The 25,475-nt window shown below is 44.0% G+C and overlaps 1 protein-coding gene across 7 annotated transcripts in view; it reads left to right on the top strand.

Moving 5' to 3' along the window:
- Nucleotides 1-25,475, top strand: part of CTNND2 (catenin delta 2) — a 947,889-nt gene that overhangs the window by 890,575 nt on the left and 31,839 nt on the right. For all 7 annotated transcript variants that reach the window (XM_058715770.1, XM_058715751.1, XM_058715761.1 and 4 more), the window contains 2 exons: nt 7,375-7,585; nt 12,763-12,847. In XM_058715770.1, coding sequence (XP_058571753.1) covers nt 7,375-7,585; nt 12,763-12,847 — 296 coding nt within the window. The remainder of the gene's footprint in view (nt 1-7,374; nt 7,586-12,762; nt 12,848-25,475) is intronic.

Here is a 25,475-nt window from a genome sequence, read left to right as displayed (position 1 = left end):
TTTTATAATTTCAGGGTATTAAATGTAATCCCCATGGTAACCACAACAAAAATAGTTATAGAATATATACAAAAATAAATAAGGGAATTAAAACATTTCTCTATAAAAATAATCAAATAAACACAAAAGAGACAGTAACGCAGGAAATGAGGGACAAAAAAAGCCATAATCTATATACAAGACAAATAGCAAAGTAACACAAGTAAGGCCTTCCTTATCACTAATTATTTTAAACATAAATTGATTACACTCTCTAGTCAAAAAACAGAATGGCAGAATGGATTTAAAAACATGATCCAACTATAGGCTGTCTATAAGGAGACTCACTTTAGATCCAAATGTTGCGGGTGAGAGGGAGTCTGTGTCATGTGGATGGCGATCTCGATCCTTGGAGTCCCCACAAGATTTACATGGGCGTCTCCACTCAGAATAATGACAGCTAGAAGGAAATTAGCACCAACCAGTTTATTAACATGAAAGTACACTCTCAAGGTGGGAGAGCTGGGCATGAGGTGGAAATGGCCTCTAGGGTGTTTTGGGATTGGGTGTTACTGGGTCTCTCTGGACTGGGAGGAGACCTACAGTGGGGTGGTCTCTAACGGGGACTGTTTCCAGTGATTTGGGAGATTCCTTCCACAGGTTGGGAGGGGGAATTTTTGACCCTACAAGGTTTGTAGAGGAGCTGTCATGGAAGACTTCCTCCATTGGTTGGGGCTGTTAGCACAATGCAAATGCATTATAATGAGTCTAGGGATTACCCTGGGACAGAGGTGGAAGAGGAGAGCATGTGCTCTGCACCTGTTCTGGCTCTTTGGTCTGGCAGCCCCAAGGTCTTGGAAGCCACAAGGTCAGGATGTCGTGCCCCAGGACTTCTGCTGTGTAGCTTATTTGTCACCATCCTTGCCTCCAACTCGTGTCTCTGTCATTCCCCTTCAAGGACTTGGGACTCTGCCCCAGGGTGTTCCTCCCACCACTCATGTCTAGCTTCTACCTAACACAAAGACATAAACAGATGGAAAGTGAAACAAGAGTTGTACACCCATGTTCACAGCAGCATTGGTCACTCTAGTTAAAATGAGGGAGCAACTCAAGTATCCATCAACAGATGAATGGAGAAGCAAAATGTGGTATATGCATATATGGAACAGTATTCAGCCTTAAATAGGAAGGGCATGTTGACATATGCTACGATATGGATGAAGCTTAAGGATACCATGCTAAGTGAAATAAGTCAGTCACATAAAGATGTACACTAGGGGCATCTGGGTGGCTCAGTGGGCTAAGCGTCCAGCTTCAGCTCAGGTCATGATCTCATGGTTCGTGAGTTCGAGCCCCACACCAGGCTCTGTGCTGACAGCATGGAGCCTGCTTCAGATCCTCTGTCTCCCTCTCTCTGTGTCTCTGCCCCACTTGTGCTCTCGCTATCTCTCTCTCAAAAATATTTTTTAAAAAAGACATATGCTGTATGCTTCCACTTGTATGAGGTACTTAGAGTAGTCAAAATCATAGCGATAGAAAGTAGAATGTTAGGGTGTTATTGTTTAATGACAGAGAGTTTCAGTTTTGCAAGATGAAAACAGTTCTGGAGATGGATGGTGGTGATAGTTGCCCAATACAGACCTACTTAATATCACTGAATTGTATACTTAAAAGTGGACAAGATGCTACATTTTATGATATGTGTATTCTGCCACAGTACAAAAAAAAAAAAGAAGAAGGAGAAAAATTGGAAAAGAAAAGAGTAAATTTAGAGCATCTTGGCAAAAACTCATAGGGCCAGGCTTAGCAGCCCCAGAAACAAAGAAGTCAAAGAGGTGTTAAGGCCTCAGTGGAAGGGGTCATGATGTTCCTGACCCAGCACTGCTCTGCATTCCAGCCATTGTTAAAATGATCTTTTCTCTAACATTGCTTTGAGAGAGATTTAAGTTTAGAAAGACATGTGAGTCGTCACAAAGACCAGCTATCCAGCGGACTCTATCAATGATCAAAAGAGATACATAATCAATGTAGGAAGGGACTCCAGTGACTTCTGTGATGTCGGCCACCTTACAGCGGCTAGACCACAAAGCCCTGCTCAATATTGCTGCCACCGACGGGGAACCGAGTAGTGGTGCACAAACCAATACCACAAATAAACGTAGTCCTGAAATGGAAATAGAAGCAGAATCATAAGCAGACAGACAACCCAGGAGCAGAAGCAGCCAAGCAGGAACGGAGCCCTGTGGCGCCGTCACGAAATCTCCACCAGCCCTCGTCTGCACTTGCTCTGCAGAGAGTGCCCTTCTTGGACAGCATAGTTGCTCAGGTCCCCAGTTCCTTCTGCGCCTTTGTGGGCCCAACACTGTCTAAACGGATGACTCCAGAAAGAAGCATTCTAAAGAAATATTTTTATTTTTCAGTTTTTTAGAGATTCTGAATTTAGAAAACTAGCTCAACAAATCTTTTTTTTTTTTAAGAGAGAGGAGAGAGAGAGAGAGAGCACAAGCAGGAGAAGGGGAGAGAGAGAGAGAGAGAGAGAGAGAGAGAGAGAGAGAGAGAGAGAGAGAGAGAGAGAATATGAATCTCAAGTAGGCTCCATGCTGTCCACGCAGAACCTGACTCAGGGCTCCATCTCACAAACTGTGAGATCATGACCTGGGCCAAAATCGGGAGTGGGATGCTTAACTGACTGAGCCACGCAGGCACCCCACAACAGATCTTAAACACTTAAGTGTTTAAAGGGAACACACAGAGACACAGGTAGGCACACAGGTGCATGGAGGAAAGGGTATCAAAGTTTCAAGGTTACAGTTAGTCTGTCATTGATGGAAACTCGGGGTATTTCTTACACACTCATAATATCTCCGCTGGTCATTTCATACCAGAATTGCACACCAGAAATAATGTTATTTTCACCAGAGACTAGGTGACTTAGAAGAAATGACCCAAGTATGCGTCTCTACCAGGAACTTGAGCAAAACGGAGCAATCTGTTCATTGGCAGTGGTGTTGGTGGTGGCGGAGTTGTGTTTTGTTTTGTTTCAATCTGAGGGAGCAGCGTGCTTTTCTTTTCTTTTTCTCACATGCGATTCTACGACAGTGGCTACTGGGGAGCACAGTTCTTGCAAATGGAGGCAGGCCAAGGCATCCACTTTGCTTTCACAAATCTGGGCGTCTTTGGAACCTGATGACCAGTGGGGTCTCCCTGATGGAACCTTGCTGTGTTGTTCTCCCGTATCACATATCAGGTTAAATAATTCTGCATGTTTTTGTTTGTGCGAAGAAAGTACAATAGACTCTAACTTGTCCACTATTATTAAAAGTTTTAAATTCACTTGGTTTTCACGACCCACCTCGTTGTTCCAGCGAGAGACTTCTGAACCCTTTTTCCTCCATTTCTCCACCACCACCAGTGTTTCACGTGTCAGTTTCATCCTGGGATTCTCCATGATGGCTGGCTGCTGTCCTGTCCCTGAACCACAGCCACCTTTTTGTGGTCACAAGTCCTTGTTTTTGTTCCAAAATATTACAGTTGCCTGTTAATTGAATCATTCTATGAATGAATCATTCTGTGACTTTCAGTCTGGGCCGTCCCATTCACTTATTTTTAAACCAATCAAATCCAGAGAAAGGGGGAGTGGCTCCCTCTGCAGTGGTTGCTGATGCCACTGGCCTTTCCGTGGCCTCAGCGATTCATTCTAAGACGGAGGCTCCCGTGCCTCCTGCCAGACTCAATGCCAAGGTGACGCCTGTCTGCTTATGATCTCCTTTGCACCCACATGCATCCCAATGCACCACAAGGGCGCCGCTGGGCTCCAGGTGTCCTTGACATTCCAGACCCATGAAGAACCTCCAGTATTCCTCCTCCAGGTTCCTAAGGAGATGCCATCCATCTGGGCATCCAGCCACGCTCCTCCTTAGCCTGTGAAGAACCTTCCCTCTGTCCATCTCTGTCTCTGAAACCAAACTGAGACAAAACAAAAACCGACCTGATCCCCTTCATGGTGTTAGACTGAAAAACTTGCAGTTTGGCTCACCTGCCTCACAACTTTTTCTCATTGCCTCTGTGGCACAAAAATTAGTTCCTAAAGAAGGTTAACTCCTTTTTTTCTAATGTTTATTGATTTAGAGAGAGGGAGTGAGAGTGCAGGCAGGGGAGGGGCAGAGAGAGAGGGAAAGAGAGAATCTCAAGAACTCCTTTTTTTCTAATGTTTGTTTGTTTGTTTGTTTGTTTAGCACAAACTGGGGGGGGGGGGCAGAAAGCTAGGGAGAAAGAGAATCCCAAACTGACTCCATGCTGTCAGCTCAGATCCTACTGATGCAGGGCTCCATCTCATGAACCTGAGTCAAAATCAAGAGTCGGATGCGTAACCAACTGAGCCACCCAGGCACCTGAGGATTAACTCCTTTTACCTCCAAAGAAACCTCAGACCTCAGAGACCCAAAAGCTTGACTGGGGGGCACAAGAGGGAGTACCTCTTATTTATTGGTAGCAGCAAAGGCTTCTTAGCTCTTTCTAATGTTTAGAAACTTAGGGAACAAAAAAAAACATGTGACATTGAATAATTATAGGCAAAAGCCACCTTGTGCTGTAATGCTCAGAATTTCAGCAGAAGTTCAGAGAAACAGAGTTTTATTGTCAAGAGAAAGACTACATGTTTCTCCAAACTTCAGTCTTTCTATTCTGAAACCTTCCTTCTTGCGGTACCAGAATTCTCTTTGTAAGATATCAACTTGGTCTTGGAGCTCCCCTAACCTATAGAACAAAATCTGAATGCTGACTTGCCATGTCAGTCCCTCCATGGTAACCCCAGTGCAGTCTCCCTTCCCTGGACTTCTGTTATTAGCCTGCCACACAAGGTCACTTATGGCTGTAATTATTCTATGCTCCTGTTTTCTCTTTTCCCCATCCAATTAGCCTCCAAGTTTCTGAACACACGCACATGCACACACACACACACACATACACACAGCTATTCTTGCTACGCAAATTTCACATGATGATAGGATTCAAGTTCTAGTATGAGAAGACATCTTTTCTCAGAAGCATAATCGAAGGCTAAAACAATTGTATGCCCTTTAGAGGATTAACAAACTTTGTCCAGAGGTTTTCCCCTCTATGGAATGATTTTACTTGATTTGTTTCTTCACTGGGATGGTCAAAAATTTAGACGGAAATGTATCCCTCCACATAGACTAATAAATAGATATATGAAAAATCTCCAATTGTCCAGTGAAATGTCAGTGAACTGTATTGGAAATATTAGAAATAAAATCATTCCAATGGGTTTCCTTGACAGGTGGTGGTAGGTAATATATGGCGGTGACTCCTATCATTCTCCATGGAATGGAAAACAGTGTTTATACAGCGTCGTGGGGCAAGCGGGGAAGGCTGCTCTGGGAGGAAGCAGTTGCCTGTGTCACCTGAATGTTATGGGGACACCTTGTATTTCATTCACGGCTCTTGGATTTGGAAAGCATGCATAATGAAACACACCTTCAAATTTATCTGAGATAACTTTTTAACTGACAGTAACAACAAAAACTGGAAAATGCTGCAGCCGAATCTTCTCTCTCTTTTCATTTTTGCTTTCAACCTCAGTGATGTTCAAGGTCACAAACAGTCTTCCATACTCCATCAGGAGCGTGAATGCCCCTGTATGCCCAGTGATTGAAATAGCTTTCTGTTCCCTTCCTCTATCACTTCCCTTAGGAAGAAAAATTTTAATCCATCCCCCCCATTCATCCATCTTCTCACATCTGTGGAACTCAGATTTGCCTTACAATATAATCTCTGGGGGTTAATGACCTGATGAAGCCCCGGCATGCTGAGCTCAGCAAAAGGAAGATCTTAGCCAGAGCCAAGTGTGATTTAATGATGAATACATACAGCAAGTTGCTCAGAGAACTGCCCATGCACAAAGGATCTTCTCCTAACTATTTTAGATATTGTCTTTAGAAAATAAATATGCTATGCTTGGGGGTTTTCAGGCAAACCATTTTTGTCAGATACTTCTCAGCTACCATCAAGTGAACGAAGACATTTTCCTATTTCAGTAATTTAGACATCAGCATTTTTTTTGGCCCAGGCTAAAATAAGCCACCTAAACATAGGATAAGAGCAGATACCAAAATGACATGGGCCTATGTTTTATTTATTAATGCCTGGAATGGAGATGTCATTGCCTTCTCCCATGAGTTCCCTTTCCTTACCCCAGGCACCTCGCACTGGAGGATTAAACAGCAGAAGAGGCTATCCTTTAGGGACATGTATGGAGGAAAAGTATTTCAAATGGCTTTCAGGAGCTAGCTAAATATGTCTAGTTGGGGGATAGGAGACAAGGAAGGGATTTTAATTTGGACACGTGCCAATTCCATCTAAAAAATTTAAGAACAGCCAACTTTGCTACAGGCACTCATTTACTTAGTTCCAGAAGTAAATTAATGGAACAGAATTGGAAGCTGCAGGTGGGATGAATTAATGTCTTGCAGGGTTATTGGAATGCCTAAAATGCTTTGTAAACTAAAAGTACTCCATAAAGATGTCATTATAAGTACCTCTATCATTGAGAGCAGCAAGATTAATAATGATGAAGCAAATTAAGGAAGCAGAGTTGGATTTTATTTTCTTTGTTTTTCACACAAAGGGGAATGTGTCAAATTAGTAAGTGTTATATGGTAGGACCAGACAATAAATCCCATCAGAGAGACAGGTGGATCATTGGGTTACCAGAGTTCCAAGGACACCTAGTTATACATCATTTGTAAAGCCTCTCTCCCTTGCTTTGAGTGTTTCTCTTTGTTTTATAAGGGCCAGAACTCGGAAGTTACGTATATGATCATGCTGTCCATATGTTTGTGGTTTGACTCTGACTTGTTAAATAGTTCAGGCCCCAACGTAGTTCCCATCAAGGTATTTTTGATGTGATGTTCAAATACCATATGTTTTCTTGACTTCAAGAACCACTGACAGCTCACATCTACAGAGTCCCACATCCTCAGTACTCCTCGTGTTTTACATACTTTACACACTTTTACTCATTTAATCTTTGCAACAGTGTTGTGAGATAGGTACCGTTAGTGTTCTTGCTGTACAGGTTTAAAAAGCCTAGGCTTACAGTCATGGACTAACTTGCCCAGAAATTCTATCCCACATCCATCAGAAAGTCCATGCACTCACCATGAAGGAAAAACTGTTCTCTGTATGGGTTCAGTGACCCATGCCCAACAGAGCAGTGACCCAACAGAGAATTTTCAGTGATGAGAAACAGACAATAATGCATTAACGTGGCCTCTTGTGTTCTCGGTTTTTCTCCCCTGTTCCTACCATCGCCTCTCCCCTCGTCTTCCATTCTGGCCTCATTTCAATTCTTCCCTTGACTTTTTTCTCCCAAAGGCAAATATGCCATGCGAGACCTCGTCCACAGGCTTCCAGGTGGGAACAACAGCAACAACACAGCGAGCAAGGCCATGTCAGATGACACGGTGACAGCCGTCTGCTGCACCCTGCACGAAGTGATCACCAAGAACATGGAGAACGCCAAGGCCTTACGGGATGCGGGCGGCATCGAGAAGTTGGTTGGCATCTCCAAAAGCAAAGGAGATAAGTAAGTCGGACGGTGACTTCATATCACTGTGGAATGGGTATTGGTAGAATTGGTTCTAAGTGTACGCAGCATCCATTGGTTACGGGTAACACTGTTGAATGTCATTGGATATTCAAGAGGAGGCAAAGAGCAAATGGTTTCCAGGCTTCCCACCCATGGTGAAAGCTGATTTTAGCTGGTAGTCTTGGTGACTGCCGTGATACTGGAGAGATACATTTGACAATCCAGCATGCATACACTAGAAAAGACAACCCGCGTAACCTGAGTATGTGAAAGTGTTTTGTGGTTGCTGTTCCTTTGTGGTTGCAGGCCCGGGTGTTCATGATGGATCCACATCCTTGTGCCCTTTCCCTCGTCAGCTGTACGGAGCAAGCCATGCAAGGAGGGTGAGGGAGCACACAGTGGGGAGCCCAAGAACTCATTGCTGACCTGCCATCCTTCCATGCTAGCCACGCGTTTGAGGCAAATAGTTTAATTTAACAAGTCACTATGCCTGTCCTTTCCAGTCTAAAACTGAGGAAGGGGCTGCCCTAGTACCCAAGACGTGATAATCAAGTCTTAAAGCATGAATAGAATTTTGCAGAGGGGATGGTGGTAAGGAAGGACTTCTACACTAGTGGAATAAAGAAAGATAAGGCTCTGTGTCTGACCAGCCGCACTTCCAGGAAATGGAAATGTCCCCCATTTGATTTAAGAATCAATGGTATCTTGCTGCATGCAACCAAAACATATCTTCAGAAGCCAGAGTGTCAGTCTATCAGCAAGCTGTCAATGTTACAGAAACATTCACAAACCTTAATTAAATTTTGCCTCCTAGAAATCCCTCAATGTAATCAATGAGATTAAGAGGGTAAACCTTTTGTTACCCAAGGTCTACTTCTTGACTTTCCACTCCCTGCCTCCCCCCATTTCTTCACAACTAAACGCTAAATAATTTTTCTTCCATTATTAAGGGCTGTAAAGGATGTACTTTGAGACTATTTGGAAATTCTCTCTCATTATTTCATTTGATTCAGGATATTACCATTGTATAATAAAAGAAGTCTCTGGTTTCTGGTTAGGACCTTCAAATAGGTTCAATCAACAACTTAGGATTCGAATACTTTTTTATATCAAGTAGAGAAGCCCCACTGGACTCATGCAGTAATGGTGTCATATAGATAGTTGGCTTGAATTGTATGTTATTATGTTGTACTTAAAATAGATTGCTATTCTACATAAGCACGAAACCACGTGGTTTTCTTCTTCATAGAGCTTCTGTAGAACTTTGGAATCTCTAAGTGAAATGCTTACCCGTTTTGAACATTAAGAGCTTAATATGTCAATGCTTTTTTCAGCAAACACGCACACACACACACGCGCACATACACACACACACACAATAAAACCATAGTCCACAAAACATTCTGACCTATTTGTGCATATTCATGAGATGTTCAGAGATTTTTTTTTTCTCTGAAATGTAAGAATAGAGAGTTTGAGGGTGGTCTGGCATGTGTTAATTTCTTCCAATTGTGTGAACATCGTTACTGTAGAATACATCACTAAATGGGCCTTAAAGAGAAGAGGTGTTTTTATCAGTCCTATGGTCAAAGAAAATTACTTGGTGAAACTAACTTAAAAATCATTTCAGGAAACCATCCATGAAAGAGTGTGTATCCACAATGCCAATCCAGAAAATGGTCCTGATAGGTCTTGTCCAATCTTGATTATTGTTAATGGGAAGTTTCTTTCACTATAGATGATCTCATAACCGTCCTTTGAGTTGACTGAAAATTTCTTTTAAGAAAGTCATGTGTTTCATTTCATTAGCCCTTGCCCTTTTTTTCCAAAGTTAATAGTCGAGATTTACACACGAGTTGAATAAGCAGCACTGAACTGGGTTGAGTCAGGCATCTTCCCTACTTTCCTGCTTATCTCAGCCGTCCTTCCATGTGATTTACCTCTTTTTTATATAATGACTAATTTGGGGATCAAAACAAGGTTTTTATAACTGCAGATAGCCTCATCTCCCACCTACACTTGAATTTGGTTACTGCTTTTCACCGCCCTTAAAAGGAATCCAGAAGAACTGTTCTGAATCTTAACACTAAACTCACCACTTATCACTTGATTCTGTTATGACATTAGGCGCTGCGATTCCCAAGGCCTTCGACAAGTTTTAACAAAATTGAAATTCTTTATTGAAAGGAGAGTTTTTAAAATTGGAGATTAATCATTGAAAAATGGAGGGAGAGCAGTTTGCTCTAGTTAATTTGTACAGATCTGCCCTCCCTAAAATGTCCTTAAAAATTATTAACAGAAATCAGTTTAATTCAAACCTGATTTGTAAATTCCAGATAGCATAAGGCACAGGTGGAAAAACATGCCTCTCTACGACTCTCCATTTTTATGTATTTATGTGTTTTATTTCTAAATATACAGAAATTTAAATATGCCATGCCATTAATGAGTCGGACTGGTGATCTGCCAGTCATAGTCTGTTTGAACTGTACAACTCATTGTTTTTGCTAATACAGCCACCAACACTGGGGTTCTGGGGTCCTGCGGCTTTGAGTAGCTATGCTCAACGCCCACGATGAATTGCACCAACGGACATCCTCAGTCACCCCTCATTTGACAATGTTGGTGAAGATCAGGTGTGGTATAATCATCAATGACTCTTATAGGAATCTTATACTTACTATTTTCAAGTCTGGATAACTTAAATTATTCTTTTCGCGTCATTTTAAACACCCATTATGGACATCCTGTCACATCTATCTCTTTCAAAAGTACATTTGGGGTTTTTTTTTCTAAATTTAACAATTATATAGGAAATAGGGTTGACTGTGTCACTGCATTTTGTCATGAGACAGAAAAGCCATTAACAGTCTCAACCGTTACTTGTCAGTAAGGAACTGTGTATTGCAGCTTAGGTTATAATCACTTGTCACGTTAGAAACACTCAATTGTTCAGTCCTTCAATCAATAGTTATAGTCTTTCAAGTAGAAGTTGCTATGGTATCAGTCTAGTGATGGGTCAAAATTAAAGTATAAAAAAAAAAAAGCAATATGTCTTTGACCTTTGCATGTTATGACCCTGTGATGTGTTGGCATTTTAATTGAAAGGTTAAAACCTGCTATTCATTACACATTTGTAGTCTTTTTCTATTTTGTACCCAAGCAAGAAGGAGAAACAAAAAAATTACACTGTTTCTGAAGAACTTTTGCATGCTGTGTCTCGACCAGCTTACCACTATCTGAATATTAATGCATGTTCCTCAAGAGTTGCTTAACTGTTGTCGTGGACAAATATCTAGCTAACAATGATAAAATACAGCAACACATAACATTTAACCTTTGATCTGCATTGATTATATAAGGTTAACACACACCTGTACCTGTATCCATGAAAAGCTCTAAATTCTCTGTCTTTAAGTCAAAGGAACCTAATATTAAATGTAGCGCATGATACTAACAAAAATTCTGAAATCATTTCGCAACCATGCATTTAGTAAGGGAAAATATGTGTGTTACGTATATACGTTTCATCTTTCATAGTGAAAAAAATTGAATTTATGAGAACTCTACTTTGTTTTCTTTTGAAAATGCATGATATAACTAGTGTTTTCAAACCCAGCCAAAATTGTATTTCATCTCAGCGATAAAAATAGTAAGCATGACTGTTACTGTCACTGGTAAGCAAGTGGATGAAGGAACCTTCAACTTACTTGGTCTAAATCGCAAACTTGAAGACCCAGGAAAATAGCAGACATTTAATTGACCATGTATTAACATCCCATAACTCCATCACAAAACGCATGTCCTCACAACCTCCACTTACTCTGGCTCTCCCAGCCAACCTCAACCTCATCCCATCTAACCATCTGCTCACTTTCTATTTATGTCAAAAGCCATTTTATTTCAAAGGCATTTTTGGTCCCAACTCAGATTTTCTCTTCTGGGAATCTTTGGGCCACTGCCCCACTGGTCAGCTTCAGGTGGGTTCACCTTGGAGTCCTCATGAATGGTTATGTCCTGCCCGACTCCAGGAGTCACCATACACATAGACCAGGGGTCAGCAATCTACAGGCCAGGGGCCACATCCCACCTGCTTTTGCACTGCCTGCTTTTGTAAATAACATTTTTTTGGAACGCAGCCACATCCACTCGCTGATGTATTATTTATGACTCCTCTAGCGGTACAGTCACAGGGCTCAGTACCTGTGGTCGAGACCATATGGCCCTCCGAGTGGCGTATATTTATTATCTGACCCTTTACAGAAAAATGCGCCAGCCCCTGAGACAGGCCACAGTGGCACTAACAGCCACTAGAGGGTGCAGCTGTTTATGGAATTGGCCATTAGAATAAAGAATCTACAGGTAATTAATAGCTTCCGCCACCACCAGCCAAAATAATTTCCAAGAATGTGATCACATTAAAGCAACACAGATTTATTGACCTCGTGTCTGTTTGGAGACACAGGTTGGCACCGACCCAAAGTCGAAATATTTAGCTGTTGTGTGTTTCATAACGATTTTAAAGCCATGACTCAAAAAAAAAAAAAAAAATGGTCCACAGGATGGAACTTTAATTGTACACAGGGCTTTACTTCTAGATGCTTATGCCTTCCTGTATATACATGTGAGAGAGCACGCACACACATCTTCCTTCGCTGCCGGTGTCTTGTGCGTGGTACCATCGGCAAATGGAGAGCAGCTCCCTGTAATCACGTAGGCATGCGGAACCAACACTATACATGCTCTCAAGCTTCAGCTGAGAAAATGAAAATATTTTTTTTTCTTCTTGCTGCTACACAGATATTACACAACACTGCCATTAAAACTCCCAAATCTGGCCCTTCCCGATCGGTGTGTTTCTCTTCTTTCTTTTCCACTTTATAGTCAAACACTAAATTTGCATTCGGACTCAAGGCTCTGCTCTTCCTTTTGCATTTTGAAAATTCTTTGCCAAACTGACTGTGTTCCTATCTCTTGCCCTCATGGGTGTGCCGATGAAAGGAAGGTTGGAGACTGGTGGACCATCCCTTGCACTCCCAGGGGTGGGAGGGAAAGAGCCGGGAAGCCATACGGATGTGGTTTTTTTTCTGTAAACGCTGGATCCTGATGAGTCAGTGTCAGTCTGAAACCCAGCTTCCCCACTTTTACCATCTTACGTGTCTTCTCTCTATCAGACACTCTCCAAAGGTGGTCAAGGCCGCATCTCAGGTCCTAAACAGCATGTGGCAGTACCGAGATCTGAGGAGTCTCTACAAAAAGGTAAGATTTGCTTGACCTTCTTGGTCCCTGGTTCACACAGACCCTGAGCCCAAAGACAAAATATCTGGTCACAACCACGTACATTATACATATGGAAAGTGCTTGTCCAACAGTCCGAGTGACGGAAACGCAACTAAAAAGCAGGACAGTCAATGAGGAAGCAGGAGAGAAGGGTCAGCAAGTGTCCCCGAATATACACTAAGATCCAAGAACCTTCTGGATTAGACAGACCCATATGCATAGGGTCTTACCCTAGATTTGTCTCACGGAAATGAAAGTAACTTTGTTATCCCGAGCTTCCATATTGTACAATAGACTAAAAATTAATGAACTGAGCGATTTTGCCAAAAAAGAAAGAAAGAAAGAAAGAAAGAAAGAAAGAAAGAAAGAAAGAAAGAAAGAAAGAAAGAAAGAAAGAAAGAAAAAAGAAAAAACAGGCATCAACAATAATGGTGGAGAGAAGACAGAAAAAAAAAATGTAAAAAGCAATTCAGGAAGCCAAGAAGTGTCACAGCCCAAGAGCAACGAGGAGAAGACCCTACAGCCTGCCCTGTGTGCCTCACCCAACCGTCCCTGAGTTACCGCCCAGCAGGAAAGGCCTGATGTTCCTAATGATGGGTGCACATCAGGAGGCAGAGGCTAGGCATTTGTCCTGCACACTCTCAGGAGGCAGGAGGGAGTTTGTATCATACATGTTGCAAGGGTGTTCATCCCCAAAATGGTTTCAAGTGTAAAATCATAAGGGAAAAATGTCACATGTAGAAATTTTGCTCTGTATGTCATTTCCAAGTGATGGTAAATAAAGGGTGTATAACTTTTCCTTTTAGGGTTAGAAGGGGAGAATTTTTTAACAATGTGTCTCAGAAGTTGTTTCTGTTGTTCTTGGACCAGCAAATGTGGATAGCTTAAAGGATTGATGATCCCATGATAGATTTGAGTGGATGGACCGGGGAAGAGACCATCGTTAATCCGCAGGGAGAATAGTGTAGGCATTGATCTCCGTAGGGATTCAGAAACTTAAACAGGACTGGGGTGGGGGGCCTGGACCTCCTCAACAACTGCTGAGAGTACCTCCTTACACCCTCTGGCCACCGGCATGAGAAGAAGGAGGAGCCAACGTCACTGCTGCCTTCATCCCCTAGCCTGCCATTCTTGGGTTGGGAATGTGGGGCTGCGGCAAGAGGTCACATCACAGAGAGCAAGACCTATCTTGCCAGAGGGAAATTTTTCTAAGCCAGTGGGAAAAAAGTAAATATTTAATAACTGGTTCTACTAAGTTGGAGCCTGTGTGTAGACTTACCCCAAGGTCTTTCTATCTATCTCCCTTATGCTCTCATTACTTTGCACTTCGAGTTTACAAAGTTTAGCCTATATATTTCTCTTTCAAGATTTTCCTATTTGCTAAGAGCAAGTGTGTTTAAGTTGAAACCGAGATGGCAAAACGCAGTGTTAGGGGAGTGTTGTAGATTAATTATATTCTTTTCTAAATATTTGGCACGTTAGCGTAAGCCCTTCTCTCAAATGTTTTGGGTTACGTTTTGTTTCGCTTGAAATTCACATCCCAGAATCCCTACTTCGTTCCTTCCTGGACTCCTCCAGGAGCCAAATGAATTCTCTCCCAGGGCAGGATCCTTCAGCTGAACAGGCAGCTTGGCATGAAGAACACGCTATCAATTAGAAGGGAGCTGGTCGTTCTGAATCGGTGGCTCCAGAAGCTCGATGAAATATGACTGCCTCAAATAAACTCCACTTTCCCTTGGATCCTGAACATTTGTTTGCTGAAATACACCTTCCCCTACTTATGTGCATCGAAGGGGAACTGCTTTTAGAGACTCTACAAGTTATTTGTTGAATACTAGTATAAGTTTGCCATCATAGTTTCTTTCTGTGTCGGTAGTACAGTCCAGAAAGTGTAATTGTCTTTTAATTTTCATGAAGGAGAAAAATGTGTTGACAGGAATTTAATGGAGCTAAAAATCAAGAGCTAAAGATGATTCAAAATGTGTTTCGTGTGAGGACATTCAAGGAGGATGAGCTGGGGAAACGGATGCCAATGTTTTCAGTTGACCCGTGGTGATGTTTTCAGTTGACCCATGATTTAAAAAGGTGGAGAAAGAGCCGTTCTTAATAATTTCCAAATTAGGCGGTTGTGAAATGAAATGAGGACCTTTATGCTCAATATCATCATAGCAAAGCTCACCGTTCACAAAAGCTTTTCTTTTTGAAAACTCCTTTGGTGAGACGACCAGATTCATTCATGCTTGTGAATTGTTTTTAATCAGTGGGGAAATAGATTTCCTTTTTGTTCTTCCTTGACAATTTGCATATCATTGAAAAAATGTCTGATCCGTATCTTTTAATTCTCCACGCTTCAAATCTGTTTATTAAACATCTATCGTAGGCTTAAAGGAAGAAGAGTTTCAGAGAAAAAATAAGACATGGGAAGTAGCTAATGTGGGTAAAAATGAAATATGGAATGGGGCACCTGGGTGGCTCAGTCGGTTGAGCGTCCGACTTCGACTCAGGTCATGATCTCACAGTTTGTGGGTTCGAGCCCCACATCGGGCTCTGTGCTGATGGCTCAGAGCCTGGAGCCTGCTTCGGATTCTGTGTCTCCCTCTCTCTCTGCCCCTCCCCCGCTCATGCTCTATCTCTGTCTCTCAAAAGTAAACATTAAAAAAAATTTTAATGAAATATGGAATAATTACTAGTAACTTCAGTAGTTTCAGAGATATGTACTACAAATTTACTGGATGAACTAGGGCTAAGAAAAGTACAGAGCAAAATCTTGAAGAATTCATGGAGTTTGCATAAATTAGGAGGTAAGACGTAGAGGCATTATGCATAAGAGGAAAACATGAGTAGAAAGAGAGAAACGGAAATGGAAATGGCATATCTATCAGACAGAATTAAAGGTCCATCTGTCACTGGCTAATTTCCTCCCAGGACTCAGACACAGAGGCCAGGGTCTCATTTCATTAGCTCAATGACTTTATTTTACATAGAGAGACACATTTAATACATCAGAATATTCTTGTGGCTGGGTGTGTTGACCAATACAAAATTATGTTTGGTCCCTGACACATTGTGAGCCAAAACATATTTGTATTATCTGAACCTTCAACTTTAGTGAGGCCTGGACTTCTTTTCCCTAAAGGAACATCAACAATTGCAGAAGAATTTTATCACATGCCTCATACACCATCTTTTTTCTTTTTTTTTTTTTTTTTAACCAGTCCTTAAGTTTGGATAACCACAAACAGAACTTTAAAACTTCTTTATCCGCTGTATCATCACAGAGGCTGTTTGGTATTGGAAATGAAGATGAACCCTTGATATAGGCATGAAGGACAAACTGGAGGTCAATGATTCTGGACTTCTTCAAACCTCGGTACTTTAGGAAATTGAGGTCACTGACATAATGGGGTGCTTATGTTTGACCCTGGTAAGGACCATCGGGACAGCTGGTTTTAGAAGAAAGGAGACAAAATTGGGGTGGTGGGGAGACATAGAGTTATACGATTACAGAAATCATTGTTTACAGACCCTTATATAATGCCTTAATGGTCTGTACGGCATCTCCCAGACCTAGTTATACCGGTTGGGATGCAGGCTATGCTGTTCTAACAGAAAGACTTTAAAGTGTTCAGAAGCTCACCTGAACAGGTATCTACTTCCCACTCATGGAACCGTAGGCAGGTGGCCCAGGGCCAGCAGGTGATTCCAGGAGCCATCTTGTTGCTGTACTTTGCCTTGTTGTCCTTGCCTTTGTAGGCAAAGTTCCCTAGCTCGGCCGTCTCTCATTCCAGCACACAGGAAGAGAGAGAGGGGAAGTGAGGACCAGTAAGGTCCTTGTGAGCAAGGATACAAAAAGTGCTGAACTCCTGCTCACATCCCCGCACCAAGAACTCAGTCGCATGGCCGCACCCAGCTACGAGGCAGGATGGGAAAAGCGAGCAGCCGTGATCCTCGCTAAACTTGATGACGGGAGGAAGGTGGTTATTTTACTAGAAGAAGAAAGGCAGTAAAAGCTCCAGTAGTCATTTCCGTGTGTTCAAATACATTTAATATCAATTGCATTCACTGTCTAATGAGGCGTATTATTCCATTTTAGGGTAGCTGTGGTTATTCAGAACTTCTTACTTGCATTAAGTAAGAATCTCTTGATCAGCAACTTCTGCCCTCCAGTGCCATTCTGAAAAGTCTAATTTTTCTTCTCTACGATAGCCTTCCTGTTTTTGAAGCTAGTCATTCCATCTCCACGAGATCATGCCTTCCCAGGCCAGACATGCTCAGTTCTAATATATCAGCATTTCCATGACCTTTGCATGACTCTCTCTTTTTTCTACGTGCGTGCAAGTTTGTCAGGATCCTTTCTGTAAGGGGGCACCCCCAAATGAGAATATTCCTCCAAATTTAGTGAAAATGGAAGAAAGAGAGTGAGACTGGGCTTCCCTGGTGCTGGCACTCACCTGCCCATAAGGTTCAAGAGCAAGTGAGTGCCAGGGAGGCTCATCCTTCTACCTGGTGAAGTACAAAGAGCACAAGGCTTAGAATCACATGGCCAGAGATCCAAGGAGCGGCTTGCCCCTCACCAGCAGTGTGACATGGCAAGTGCCTTGAGACCTCCCTGCCTACTAGGTAGGAATTGACTTTGGGCAGCCCTGTGGTGCCTTCCTGCAGACGGACAGCGCACAGACCTTCAGTTCACCAGGTCTCACTGTCAATGCTCACAGGTGTGCTGGTGTTGTCTTATAGCCTTTATCTGAAACTCGTCACCAGCCATTACTAATGCGGAGTCTCCAGAGAAGTGAATAACCTCTTAAAATGGTCTGTGGCAATTCTACCTGGTGAAATGCTCTCTCTAGGCATCCGGACATGTCCTCAGGGCCCTACAGGTTTGGGAGGCCTGGGCCTCCTTGATACTTGCCTTCTGCTTTGTGTTCCAGTCTGGCGTCAAAAGACCCATCACATCCTTTGATGGAGACAGCGGGCATCTCTCTGTCAGTCCCACCCCGTCCCTTGGTTTTCTCAACCATGCAGTAAACACAGATACACATGCCTGGTAGGATCGCTGATTGTGCCCAATGGGACAGTAATCATCAAAGAGCTTTGCAAACTGGAAAGTCATATGCCCATGGGAGTTCTAAAATTGTTCGTTGTTCATGCCATTTGGCTGACAAATGCTCTCTGCCATTCTGTTCACAGGCAGCTGGATGTTTGAATCCAAGGGTTTCATTTGGCCATCACCATCATCATCATGATCATTATTGGCTTCTACATTTTCATAGCTCTCTTCCTCCTTGGTTTCCCTACCCTCTCTCCTCCTGGCCCCTAGATGCCTCTCTGGTGCCCCAGCTTGCACTCTAAGGGTATAAGTAAACCAGGTTACACGGGGCTTTACAGAGAGGCCATTAATGACAATGTAAGTTGCCATGGTTTTAGAAGGGAAGTGAAGGCTGTTATTTTATTTAGTGCCAACCCGTGTGTGTGCAGGTCACATGTACTGTAGACTAACATTACATAGAGGATGGTGGAATCTAGGACGGCAAAAGAAGACATGAGCTCAAGCCCTGACTTAGTAAATAGCATGCCACGTTTCCCTGATAAGGGGCCCTGCTGTGATCCTGTGTGTTTTCCAGTCTGAAAATGATGTCGTAAAACAGCATCACTCACAGAAATATTCTTCTGGTGACTCCTATGACATCACTGTCCCCTAAGTCACCTCAAGTTGTCTGATTGCTGCTTCTTCATCATTCTTGGGCTCGTCTTCTTGTTCATGCTTGAATGTGATGTCCCCCGGGTGTGTGTCTAGACCTTTCTTTCTTTTTTTTTTAATTTATTTAAAACAAATTTTTTCAGTGTTTATTTATTTTTGAGAGACAGAGGGAGACAGAGCATGAGCAGGGGAGGGGCAGAGAGAGAGGGAGACACAGAATCCGAAGCCAGCTCCAGGCTCTGAGCCATCAGCACAGAGCCTGACGCGGGCCTTGAACTCATGAACAGCGAGATCATGGCCTGAGCCGAAGTCGGACACTTAACTGCTGAGCCACCCAGGCACCCCTGTGTCTAGATCTTTCTTATCTCATGCACAGCCTCTTCCTGGTGTCTGGACTCTTTCCTGGGCTTCGGTTACCGCCCACATGTAGGGCTCTTCCGAGTCTGTCTGTCTGTACATCTGGCCACCTGCCAGATAACCTACTCAGATGCCTCAAACAAAACTGGATCTCAAACTGACCTACCCTCCTGGGTTTGACTCCTCGTCCTACATCCTCCCTCACCTCAGCCCATACCCAGGAACCATCGCTGGCTCTCTCGTCTCCTTCACGTGTCTGCATCCATCCCGCCAGAAAGCCCCACGCTTCTGCCTCCGTCTGCTTCTTCCTATGGTCGTGACCGTGAGACAGCTGGCTTCTTTCTTCTGGGTGATTGCCACAGACCTGTAACTGGGTTCTCCACCCTCGGGCTGCCTCCTCTCCAGGCCATTCTCCAAAGGGCGAGCAGGGCAGACTTTCTAGAAAGCAACTTTGACTAAGTGACTCTCGGGAGCCATACCTTCCAGTGGCTCCCATTGCCTCGGGATGGAGTCCAAACATCTTAGTTCAGGCGTCGAGACCTTTTAGGAGCAGCCTCAGCCTAGCTCCCCAGCTCACCCCTGGCCTTCTGCCTACATGTAGCCACCAGCTATACTGAACTCCTGTGTCCCCAGGTCACTTTCCCTCCTTCTCTCCCCACCCTCCAAAGCCCTTCCACAGTCCATGCCCCACCACCCCACTTGCCCACCTAATCTTCTTCATTTGTCCTACATTTTCTATATCACCTACCCTGAAAATCATCCTTCTGACCTCTTCTCCAGGGCTGAATTAAGGCCATTCCTTATCATTTCAAATAACTGGAAGGTATTTCCATTTGAATGAATAAAAATTTTTTTATTCAAACTTCTAAGCGTTATGAATAGTTTGAGCTTGCAGCTAAAAAGGTTGCAGCAGAAGGTGCCATAATATTTAATATCTAAAAAGATTTTTTTGTACTTTTAAAAAAATGTTTATTTATTTTGAGAGAGAGAAAGAGAGAGAGAAAGCACGAGTGGGGAAGGGGAGAGGGAGAGGGAGGAGGAGAATCCCAAGCAGGCTCCACACTGTCAGTGCAGAGCCCAGCACAGGGCTCAGTCCCACAAACCATGAGATCATGACCTGAGCTGAAACCAAGAGTTGGATGTTTAACCAACTGAGCCACCCAGGTGCCCCAGATTTATTTGTACTTTTATAGAAAACAATTTTCTTGCTTGGTTCAAATATTAATTGTGGGAGGATTTGCATTGTGAACTTATATCGCAAGTCATTTCTTAATAGAAATGGCAATGAAACTTGCTTCTGACTCTAGTACAATTAAAATATCAACCCCTGGGGCGCCTGGGTGGCTCAGTCAGTGAAGCGTCTGACTTCGGCTCAGGTCATGATCTCACGGTTCATGGGTTCGAGCCCCGCGTCGGGCTCTGTGCTGACGGCTCAGAGCCTGGAGCTTGCTTCGGATTCCGTGTCTCTTTCTCTCTCCCTGCCCCTCCTCGGCTCATGCTCTCTCTCTCTCTCTCTCTCTCTCTCTCTCTCTCTCTCTCTCAAAAATAAATAAACATTAAAAAAATACCAACTCCTAAAGAGCAAAATCCTGAATTACATGCAAGATGAGCAATCACTGCCTGAAAGAGGCTGCACTACTATGTGCTAGAAAATCGGAAGGAAGAAAATGAATACATCCAGTCTATCCCTCGGGCAAAAATAAAGCAGATGGCTCCACTTTTTTTAAACTTGAGGTTCTTAGTTTACTTGAACTACTTTGATTACTCTGTTCTCCAGACTTCTAGATTTCCCCTCTTGGCTGCCAGTGTCTGAAGGCTCTGTATGCAACCCTCGGCTTAATGACGTGGAAAATTGGCATTTATCTCCTTCCTAGCCAGTACAGATCATTGTTTTATTGGTCTTCATGAGCACAGATTCCTGAACACAAATTCAGTAACAGGATTGGGTTTTAAAATGTCCGTGGCCTGTTTTGCCTTAAAGTGTTCTGTACCCAGCAGTCACTGAAAATGTAGGGTTGCTTATCGCTGGGACTCGGATGTGAACCAGATTTAGCACATCGTTTTTAGGCTTTGGATCCAAATCTTTCTTCCATCATAGTTAAACGGTTCTACGTTAGTATTCAGTCAGTAAAAGTGCAAACGAGGTCATCGATGCTCGCGCTCATGTTAGGGCAAAATGACCTCTTAATAAGGGATTCCAAGGAGCAAGCCTGAAGGTTTCACTGGCTGGTGTTCCCCCCCCCCTTCATTGCGGTTGGCCCCTCGGTCAGGTTGCCGGCCAGGAGGTTCCCTGCCACCTGCCACGGCATCTGTCTTGCGCGGGACTCGTTCCTAGATCTCCAGCTCAGCACCGCAGCTCTTTGTTATTTCTGTCTCTCTGTACCTCCAGGCCACGTGCTGGTCTCTGGGTCTCAGTGGCACTCAGCTGGTAAGGCCACTGTGCCCCACAAAGACGACCCCAGAGGGTCCCAAGAAAAGCTTCACTGGCAACCTGCAGTCACCCCAGGCCATCGTGTGATGCCAGGGGGACCCTCCTCGGGTGATCACTCAATGAGAAATCATGGCCCTCCAGGCACAGTGGGCCCGCTCCGTCTTCTGAGGCACAGATATATCCTGAGATGGAGCAGACGTTGCAGGCAGGCTCAGGGCACCACAGCGAAAATGCCTCTGAGTATCGGTTGCAGAAAGAAAAGGATCAGGAATGAGGGAAACGTACCTTTGTTCTTGCATTGCTTTGCTTCTGCCTGGACTTCCTGCTTAGAAAACACGCTGGGCTCTTAAAACAGACTGTGGAAAGGGAGAGAACAGTCCCTACTGTCAAGGAGGGGGTCACAGTGTTTAGCTTATGATACCGAGCCTTATTAGTTTGCTCTAAGAAATTCGAAGGGCTCCAGAGAGAACAGCATCCACTCAACCTGTCCAAGAGTGAATTAAAATCCCTGGTCCATAAATGGCAGGAGTCAAATCAAAGCCAGATCAGATGTCAGAATCGCCCTCGTGTTGACAATCATCTGGGTTAGAAACCAGACTGATTCTTTCCACTAATATTCACTGCCCAGTGTTCTCACAGCTGTACTCCTATCGTGGCCCCCACCCAGCAACATCAGTTATCTTTCACAATGAGCTGGTGTCTCCCAGAATGCCAAGTTGTTTGTGCTTGAAACCGAGTAAAGTCGTGTTTCTCTGGATAGAGATATTGTATTCATTCTTGCCGTTGGGATGAGAGAAGCAGAACATAAAACGAATCTTTAAATGTCCTTCCTTTTATTGTCGGGAAGATAGACTCTCAGGTTGTGCGCACCATTCAGCCAGTGACTAATGAGCTTAGGGAGGATTGGAGTCATGCCCTTCACGGCCCGTCTCACACAGGGCTCCCTTTTCTTACTGTTGCCGTGTTCATTTCATTGGCTCTTGCCATCACTGCACTCACAAAACAAGAAATCAATAAGTAATTATAGATGGGTGAGGGATGCCTGCAGATTTCCTCCAATGTCCAGACCATAGAGGATGAGAGAGTGGACACAGCCCTTGTGTGGTTTTTCACTGCTTTGGGGAGGCCACAATGCACAGACGAGCCCATGGTCCCTCTGCCACAAACGGGAGTCATGGACTCGTCATCCTCGCCTGCTAGACATTGAAAAAATCAGTACTGGAGGGGCGCGTGGGTGGCTCAGTCGGTTAAGTGTCCAACTTCGGCCAGGTCTTGAACTCGCGGTTCATGAGTTCGAGCCCCATGTCAGGCTCTGCGCTGACAGCTCGGAGCCCGGAGCCCGCTTTGGATTCTGTGTCTCCCTCTCTCTCTGCCCCTCCCCACCTCACTCACTCTCTCTCTCTCTCTCTCTCTCTCTCTCTCTCAAAATAAAGAAACATGAAAAAAAAAATTTTTTTTTTAATTTTTTTTTTTAACGTTTATTTTTCAGACAGAGAGAGACAGAGCATGAACGGGGGAGGGGCAGAGAGAGAGGGGAAACACAGAATCGGAAACAGGCTCCAGGCTCTGAGCCATCAGCCCAGAGCCCGACGCGGGGCTCGAACCCGCGGACCGCGAGATCGTGACCTGAGCCGAAGTCGGACGCTTAACCTACTGAGCCACCCAGGTGCCCCAGAATTTTAAAATCAGTACTGGCTCCCAGTGAGAACTGGAAAGCGGTTTTGAAATATTGTCAAGAAAAAAACACAACAGTGTCAAAATTTCAAAATTTTGATCTTTAAGCTTTATGGTAAGAAGGGCCTTCACATGTTGCCATTTTGAAAATTAGTAGATTTTTGCTTTGCGAGTATCTGAGATGTTGATGGGAAAGCAGTAAATCCTTTATAGACATAAATTAAACTACTGAATGTAGAGCTGTCGTTTTATCAAGGAATTTATTAATCTTTCTAATGTGCCGGAAAAATTCTTCAAGAGATGACTGGAAGGACATAAGGACTTCGGCCAGTTTCTGGAACAACCCAAGCCCAGTATCCTCAAGACTTATAATCGCAACTCCTCAGGTTCTTTCTTTTCTAAATCACTTGATGTCAAGTTGGGGTAAGAAACAAACAGGCGGAGGTTAAACTCAGCTATGATACTGTCTCCTCCATAAATCCGGGCGTTTGCTTGTTGACGTTTATATCGACAAATAAGGTCTTTCTTCATGAGGTCCCCTGACCTCTCTGAGACACTTCTCAGACACTCATCATATGATATCTGTCCAAAAACAAAGGCACAAATGGGAAGAGAAGCAAAAATCAATTGTGCAAAAGTGGAAATCGATGCACATGGCAGTTGCTAAACAAGAAGTGACTAAGTTATAGCTATTGCTGGGATGGATGTCCACGTCGGGAAATCCTGCAGAGTGGCGCCCAAACTGAACGTTTCCTCTGTGCCTCCACTCTTCCACGAGGCATTACCCATAACATTTTAAATCAAAACCCACAAAAATACCCCAGAGACCAAAGGCAGGGAAAAAGGATTGAATCAGGAACAAGAAAATTCCCTAAGTTTAATGTGAGTCTACAACCATTCTTGTTTCTTTAAGCAATTAGCTGAACCTTATCTGCTGTTTTTTAGTGGATGACAGCAGTTGGGATGATGTTATTTATGTCTCTGAGAGCCTTAATTGCTTGAGCAGAAAGAGTGTGATCAGTTTCTTCCCCGTTCCTATCTCTCCCTCACCTAAGCTGTTCCTTCCCCTGCCCCGACCCCATCCACCCACCAGGCTCTGGAAGGGAAGGAAGAAGAGAGGCGAGCATAGCCCAGCCTGGCCAGTGAGGTTTTAGCCTGTCGTTGGTCCTTCTCTCATGGGAGCAGTGATGTGGTTTGCTCAGAAGAACCACCTCACAACTGAGAACCCCTGGCCTGGGCCTAGCCTCCCCCAGCTAACTCTTCTGATTTCTCCATCAGCCTCAAGATTCCCCTGCTCTACTGCACATAAGTCAGGGTGGGTGCAGGTTTTCTGCCTCTGTAGCATAGGTAGTTTTGGAAGTCTGGATTCAGAAGAAGCGTAGGCTTTGCGAATATACATTTCTGGACAGGTCTTGGAAGGGGCTCAGGCAGTGGATAGGCCTGGGATCTAAGCTGTTGGAGCTCCATGATCAGTCCATCTCTGCCGCTGAGTCTGTGTATCTGCTGAAGACACCAGTCCCTGCAAACCCCGCCCTCCAGAGAGTCCACGGTCATGCTGAATGGGTAGTTCGCTCCCCAGGCTTCAGGAGAGAGAAAGTGGGGAACGCCCAGCCCATCAACCATCTCCAAGGAAGCTCTCCCCACTTGCAAGCTCTGTGCCCTCTAGTGAATTCTCAGCCTGATCTTGTAGATTCTGGACCTGAGACATGCTAACCCTGAAGACCGTGTTTTGTCTTTTGTCTCGCATAAGAGTGTAACAGTCCTGGTCTAACACCACACCTCCCAGACCAGGGCTTCTGGTTCCTTCTGTCAGTATTCACTGTCTCTGTTCATTCTCCACCATTGGCTGGCACTGTGTCCACATTCCAAGCAGCTGGAGAGGAAGAGAGAAGAGGAGGGCATAGCTTCAGTATTCCCAGGTCTTAGTCACATGGCCATACCTCCCTGCAGGGGAGCTGAGAACGAGGCTAACCAAAAAACAGAGTTTCTATTGCAAAGTGGGAAAATGAAAGAGAAGGCTACTGAGATGCTTACGCCCACCACATTCACATGAGGTGGGCTAACACCAATGGCCTTTTGGTATTGGTGGCCAGTATTTACAAAAACCACATTCTTCAGAAGATCCCCCAGTGCTTTCATTAAATTGAAAATCCTCCTACAATAATTTCCAGTTGGCTTCAATTATGAAGACTGTCTCGTGTCCATGAATCCTTGGTCCATGCAGAGAGACCAGTTCAGTGGGGAATGAGGAAGGACAGTAACTTTTCAGACACTTCTTGTCACTTGAGCAGTGCAAGGTATATTGGCTGCACCCCAGGGAAGAAGTGCGGAGGTCTTGGGGTGTGGATACACCTCAGACATTTCCTGTTGTTGCTCCTTGTTCTGTTGTAGCACAGTGCCCCTGACAGGCTGTCAGCAGCCCCCTGTGATGAAGCTGAAATAGACAA

Source organism: Neofelis nebulosa, chromosome 1, assembly GCF_028018385.1.
Source record: "Neofelis nebulosa isolate mNeoNeb1 chromosome 1, mNeoNeb1.pri, whole genome shotgun sequence".
Taxonomy (NCBI): Eukaryota; Metazoa; Chordata; class Mammalia; order Carnivora; family Felidae; genus Neofelis; species Neofelis nebulosa.
Note: the sequence above shows the minus strand (reverse complement) of the source record. Positions and strands in the feature narration are given on the sequence as shown.